This window comes from Crocuta crocuta, unplaced genomic scaffold (assembly GCF_008692635.1).
Source record: "Crocuta crocuta isolate KB4526 unplaced genomic scaffold, BGI_CrCroc_1.0 scaffold217, whole genome shotgun sequence".
NCBI lineage: Eukaryota > Metazoa > Chordata > Mammalia > Carnivora > Hyaenidae > Crocuta > Crocuta crocuta.
In genome coordinates, this window is record NW_027532208.1 from 504,938 (window position 1) to 511,880 (window position 6,943).

General features: G+C 60.4%; 1 protein-coding gene across 1 annotated transcript in view; it reads left to right on the plus strand.

The window, feature by feature from the left end:
• The window catches only part of COL26A1 (collagen type XXVI alpha 1 chain), a 120,794-nt gene that overhangs the window by 96,253 nt on the left and 17,598 nt on the right, over positions 1-6,943 (plus strand). The window contains exon 4 of the mRNA XM_077777859.1: positions 2,412-2,473. Within this exon, the coding sequence (XP_077633985.1) occupies positions 2,412-2,473 (62 nt within the window). The remainder of the gene's footprint in view (positions 1-2,411; positions 2,474-6,943) is intronic.

The window sequence follows — 6,943 nt, forward strand, 5'->3', positions numbered from 1 at the left end:
GCTGGGGCGTGGGGGGCTCCTGAGCTGCTGTGGTTCCTCCAGGCGGGGAGGGGGCGATGGTAGGGGAGGTACAGGGATGGAGGGTGGGGATGGGGTGTGGGGTAAGGCAGGTGGGTGGAGGAGTGGGTAGATAGGTGCTCTTAGCCTAGGGGGTGGACGGATGGGACCCTATTTTTTTGGTGTCTGTCTTTCCGTTAAAGGCATCATTTAAGGCCCAGGAATGCTGATCTGCCTGAGGAGGGGGCCACTGAAAGGACCCGGGGGCTCTGTGTGGACTGGGGGCCTTTGGAGACCCTGTCATTTCAGCTGGGGCACCTGTGCACTTTTCCTCTGAGGCCTGTCCCTGTCCCCAGAGAAGACCCCTCACCTCTCCTGCCTGGCTCCGTCCCAGCCAGGATGGCCTCCCTGCCTCCTGGAGGCTCTGATGCCCTCTGCCCAGGTGGGCCTGAGCCCCTGGCTGCGTTTCATAAATTGGCATCAATCGCTGAGAAGCCTCCTCTGCCCTTCTCTTCCCTCTGTGGTTTATACCTTGTTCTTGCTTTCTTTCTTTTTTAAATTTATTTATTTATTTTAAGAGAGCAAGCGAGCAGGGGAGGGGCAGGGAGAGAGGGAAAGAAGAGAATCCCAAGCAGGCTCCGCGCTGTCAGCGCAGAGCTTGACCCCGGGCTCGATCCCATGAACGATGAGATCATGACCTGAGCCAAAATCAAGAGTCGCACGCTTAACCGACCAAGCCCCCCAGTCACCCCTGTATCTTTTTGTTTCTTCACCACACTTTCCTGGGAGAAACTAGGGGGACGCGTGGGGGTGTCCAGCAGAAAGCCTCCCCCCCTCGTGCGGGTCCTTCCTGGAGCCCTACCCGGTCCCAGCCTCGTAACTGTACATTCTTCTGGTTGTTTAAAAGTTTCTATGTTTATGCCCCGGTCTCTAATCTGTTTTCTGTATCAGGGTTACTGGCATGGTTTTATTGAGGGGGGAAAAAAAGAGTTCTGTTCCTAAAAAATGCTTATAAACCACGGACTGGGCCCAGCCCAAGGGAGCGAGGGAGGGAGATGAGGGTGAGCGGGGCGTCTCTGAGCCCAGTGGTGCCTCTTGTAAATCACCGCTGCCGAAGGGGGGACACCAGTGAGGTGACTTGCTTTCAGAAATGACGTTGGGGGCCTCTCCAAGGACAAGAGAGACCAGTGGGGAGCAGGCACGGACACTGCTGGTGAACTTCAGGCCTCACCGCGGCCACGGGGCCTCCGACAGCCCCCGCACACCAAGTGTGACCTAACAAGTTCCCCTCAAACCTCTAGTGCATGGTCGGCGTGTCTGTTCAGCCTCAGTGAGGTTCCTGGAAGGTCAGGCTTTGAACCGAGGGAGAGATTTAGGCATCCCTTGATTTCTGGAGCAATAAAAGCTCTTTAGAACAGCTTTGAACCCTCTCTTTCCTCTTTAAAGAGCTCGGTCCCTGGGGCAGACAGACATAAATGGGTAATTATAGCCCAGGGAGACGTGTACCTGGGGGGTCAGCCGTTAGCGGTCTCCTAATTGGCCTTCCGGCTTCCAGCCCCTCCCACGCCCACCCATTGTACACTCTGCTGCCGGAGTGAGGTTTTAAAAATGCACACCTGGCCTTGACTTTCACCCCCTCCCACAGCTGCCCCCTGGCCTCAGGCCTCCTAATGGGCCCAGCCCACTGCTCCAATCTGGGGGAGGGGTGGAGGGGGGCCTGGGTATGTTCTGATTCTCCTAGGTTGCTACCAGAACCTTCCCTTTTCTTCCCTGTCTCCAGACCTCAGCCCTCCTTCCTCACCCGGTCAGTCATTGTGCATCCCTCAGGCCTCACCTCAGATGCTGCTGCCTCCAGGATGTCCTCCATGACACCCCCCCCACCCCAGACTGGCATCACTGTCCCCCACGCCGCTCTTTTGCACATTCTATTCTTACAGCCCTGCATAGCCCTTACCAGCCTGTACCTTTTTGCCCACCTCCCTCCCTGGACTGGGGCTCTCAAAGTCAGGGAGCACATCTCTTTTACCATCTGTTTATCAGATGTTGGATTTTTTTTTTAAGTCCCTACTTTGTGCCAGGCCCTGAGATTGGGAGGCCAATAAAATCGACAAAGTCCCTACCCTCATGGCCCTTGCAGGCTGACTAGGCATTGAGGGTGGGCTCAGGGCTGGCTCTGACACTTTGCGGAGTAAATGGACAGTACCGGGTGCCGCCGGTGCTCAGAAAAGAGGCAGCTCAGAGGTCAGGGAGGCTGCATGGAGGAGGGGGCGCTGCAGACAAGGCCCTGAAGGACGGATAAGAGTTTTCTAGGCAAACTGATCCCAGAGCTCCCTGCCTGCCTGCCTGGAGGCTGTGCTGGTGGCTGGCTGCTTGCAGCGCAGGGTCTACACTCCATTCTCGCCCTTCTCTTTCAGAATGCATGAACTGTACCCGGCTCAGCGACATGAGTGAGCGACTAACCACGCTGGAGGCCAAGGTCAGACGGCCTGGGGAGCTGGCGGGTGTGTGGGAGGGTTGTGTATCAGTTCCTGCCGGGTGTGGCTGGGGAGAGCCCAGCCCTGAGCAGTTCGGTCCCAGGGGTTGGCTGCTCCTGGGGCCTCAGTGGTTCTGGGTGGTCTAGTCTGGGCCACCTCCCGGGGTGGGGGAGGGGAGTGGGGAAAGCCAGAAATACGGAGGTCTGAGACAGCAGGCTGGTCTGAGTGTGGGCCTCCGTGGCTGGCGGAGCTGGAGCCCCAGAAGTTGACCCCTCAGTGGAAAAAGCAGGGCACCCTTCCCCCCTCAGGAGCTGCTGCTCCCAACTCTGGCTCCTCCTCTCCCTCCCCGTCTGGCACACGGCTGGGCACAGACAAGCTGATGGGGAAGGAGCTGCCTGGCAGGTGGAGCCGGTCACCCCAGGGGCAGAAGCACTGAATAAAGAATGAGATGATTTAGGGGCACCTGGGGGGCTCAGTCGGTTAAGCGTCCGACTATTGATTTCGGCTCAGGTCACGATCTCATGGTTCGTGGGACGGAGCCTCACGTGGGGCTCTGCACTGAGTGCAGAGTCAGCTTGGGATTCTCTCTCTGCTTCTCTCTCTCTCTGCCTCCCTCCTGCTTGTGCATGTACATTCTCTCTCTCTCTCTCAAAATAAATAAGTAAACCTAAAAAAAAAGAAAGAAAGGAAGAGGAAAAGTTAATTTATTTGAGAGTATGGGAGTAGCCCCAGGCAGCTCTGGGCAAGGAGAGAGGCAGCGACTCAGAGGCAGAGGACGTGTGGGGCGCAGGTGTGGGGACAGAGCCTGCCGAGGGACAAGGAGGCTGGCGACCATCCCTCCATGAGAGACCCTTCTCCTGGGCTATATCGCCGTCACCTCGTGTGCTCTGCCTCGCGAGCCTGCCGACATTGCTCTGGCGGAGGGTCTCAGGGACCCGGTGCCTACGAAGCCAAGCTGGGGGGGACCGCAGCCTGCGTCCTGACTGGGGATGAGCCCATTGCTCCCTCCTGTCCCAGGGTGCCTGCTGGGGACTGAGGCCTCTGTACCCAAAGCCTCCTGGGGCTGGGACTGCTGGGGTGGCCTGGCCCGGAGTTGGGGGAGGGCCGCTGGCTAGAGGCCAGAGTGGGGATGGAGGACGGAGGTGGGCTGAGCGAGCCCTATGGCAGGACCACAGAGCGGACCCAGAGGTCGGGCCCCTCCCCTGCCCCGAAGAGCCTGGTAGGCGGACCTTCCCAGGCAGACGCATATGCGTATGCACACAGACACACGGACACATGCGCATGCACGTGCACGGACACACATATACACGTAGACACACAGACACACTCACAAACACGCACAGGCTCACAGACGCGCACACACAGCCCTTGCATCACCCTTTGGCCCTGCTTCTTGCCCTGAAAGCCTGGCCGTGAGGGCATCTGCCGGTGAGATGGGGCTGCGGATGACTGTCGCTCGGGGTCAGGCATAGTGGGGCTGTCACCACCGGCTGGGTGACTCTCGCCGGGCTCCCGGCGCCTAGACTGTGCGGTGGATTGAAGAACCGGCCTTTAAAGGGCAGCCGGGGCCTCGGAGGACAAGGCGGAGGGTCCCAGCCTTGGAAACGGCCGAGCACTGGACAGATGGGAGGGTCTGTGTCAGCGATGCCATCTTGCCGTTCCCATGGCACAGATGCAGCCACAGGTGTGCGGGAGATGCCTGTGCAGAGCACATGGCATGAGAAGCTCCAGGCCATGAGTGCCCCCCCTTGTCCCTGAGCCTCCTGCAGGTGGGAGGGTCCCCCGGCGGCCCCCTGGACATGGGCTGGGACTGGGGGACCCTGTGCCCTCCTTGGGGTCGGTGGCTCCGTGGGGGTGGGGTGGAAGCCATCAGGGAATGGATGCCATCACGTGGGCCAGGCTGGGGCTGGGGACGCCCCGGAAGCGGGAGGGGGGTGACGGGGAAGATGCCAGGGTGAATGTGTGGCACCTGAGATTTTAAAAAGAAGAGGGGTCGCCAAGCCAGCTGGCCTGACCGACATTCTCCAGGCACCTGAAGCCTCTGAGCGGTTGGGCAGGGTGTGGACTGGCAGCTTGCTGTGCCCCAGCCGGGCACCTCAGGGTGTTACAAGTCCCAGCTCTGGGGGCAGACGGGCGCAGTGCTAGCTGTCTTCCACCCAGCTGGCCCTGGCCCGCCTGCCGGGAGCAGCTCCCCCCCGTCCTCTCACCCTGACCCCACGCTGGGCCACAGCAGCAGGCTGTGAGGGGGCTCCAGGGTGAGGGTCGTGATCCTTCTGCAGAGCCGGGGGACAGGACGGTGGTCGGGTCCCTGCCCAGGAGTAGGTCTGCCTCTCCTGCTCAGCTCTGGCCCCCGTCTGCTGTCCTGTGAAATGGAAATCGAAAGAGTCACTTCCCTGCCCACCCCTCACCGGCTTGTTCTGGGGGAGGGTGTACAGGGACAAGCTTGGATGGGGAGAGGGGGAGGGAGTCTGCATCTGAGGATGTGCCGAGAGCCAGCTGCCACCACCCTCCTTCTGGATTCCCAGCTCAGGGATGTGTGATTCCTGGCTCAGGTCCTGTGCATTACCTGGGTCACCTTCTAGCTGTTTACCTGCCTGTTACATGCCTGGGGGTCCCCTGGGGAAACGGAGCCCCTGAGAGGCAGCAGCCGGAGAGGGAGGGGGCTGGAAGCTGGCTGGGCTGTCGGGACAGCCCCTGCTGTGGCCAGGGGGACCTGCCGGGCTCAGAGAGGACACGGAGCAGGATCAGTGGCTGTGGTCAGGCCAGCGAGAGCCAGGCAGGCAAAGCCCAGATGGGGAGTCAGAAGCCGGACGACTGGCGTAAGAGAGCAGCAACCCAGAGGCCTGGAAACTGTGGCCTCTGCCCTCTCAGACAAGTAGCCTGCTTTGCTGTGTCAGTATATTCTTTAAGGATGTTTATTGTTTGTTTGTTCAACGAGAAGTCCAGCAGGTCTTGGGATTGGTTTGGTGGCTTAAGAACTCAAGCTCTTCGCAGCCTTCCCCTCCACCTCCTTAGTGAATGGGCTTTTGTCCTCATGGTTAGTGCCTCATGGTTACAAAGTGGCTGCTGCTGCTCTAGGCATCGCATCCCCCGTACCATGTTCAGAGGCAGGAAGTAGAGGATAAGGCAAAGCAGCCTAACAGGCTCTTCTGTCCCATCGACCAGCACTGGGCTCTATGCCTATCTCCTAGTTGCAAGGGAGTTGGGAAAATAAGTACGTGGCAATCACAATTCCTCCTCCGGAGCATACCCACAGGCACACGACAGGGGGCTCTCCATGTCTAGCAGCCATCAGGGTTTGCTCCCTCTTCACTCCCTGCCGGTGCCTGAGCTCCTGGAAGGCCCAGACCTAGGAGCTGACCTGGGACTCCTGCCACCCTGTTTTTCTGAGACAGGGTAGAGTGGTGGGGTGGAAGGTCAGGAAGAAGCTTCCTTCCTGCCCTCCTCTCCTTCCTCCGGTTTACACTCTGACTCCACGGACCGCGTGGCATGGGAGGGAGCACAGGAAGGATTCCCCTGTGTGAGGGTCACAGAAGCCTCCGAGTTAGCCGGCGTCCAGCCCAGGAGGGCAGCCTCCCAGCCAGCCAGCCAGGCCGCGATGATGGCATGGGAGCCACTGCCCTCCGAGGTTGGCTGCAGTCTGGTTTTCTTGGGTGGAGTCCCCACGCCCACTGCTGCCTGTCCTGGTGAGGTCATGCCGGCCCCCGGGTGGGATCGGTGGCACCAGGAGGCTGGCCACAGCCAGGCCAGGAGGGCTGGGACGCCGGCCAGGGCTCTTGCTGACTGGGCTGTGACCTGGGGCTCCTCTGCCCGGGTGGTGATGCCACGGTCCCGGGACCCACTGCTGCCTTCACCCACACTCCTGCCCCTGGACCCCCCATCACGTGTCTCTGACAGCTCTCCCCACCTCCAGCTCCTCCACTGCCCCAGAGCCCCTAACCTCAGACATGGCTGGTCAGCTTCCCAGCGGACACTCAGTGGTTGGGGCAGGAATCATCACCCTTCCCTCCCCGAGGGGATTCCAGGGTCGGGAGATGGAGTTGCATCCCTGAGCCGCACTGTGATAGTGGCCGGCTACTCCCCTTATGGGTGCTCCTGTGAAGTTCCGCCAAGGCTTGGGCTGTGGCCAAGCTGTGGGGAGGTGGACAAGGCACTGCATGGGACCCTGGTCCCAGCCTACTTGCTGGGTGACCTTGGGTGAGTCACTTGCAGTCTCTGAGCCTTTATTTCCACCTCTCCTGGGATGGACCGTAGTGACTCTTCCTGCCTGCTGGGGCCTTGGAAGGACCAGAGTGGGAGGGGCTCGGAGAAGTAGNTCATGGGGAGGAGCCCACGGGCCCAACAGAGACGGAGACCCCGAGGCCTGGTGCAGGGGTGCCACTCTGTTCCCTAGGATTCTCAGAGACTGCCACCCAGGCCTAGGGACACTGCAGGACTGGTGGGAGGGAGTACTTGGGGGCCCCTTTGTCACC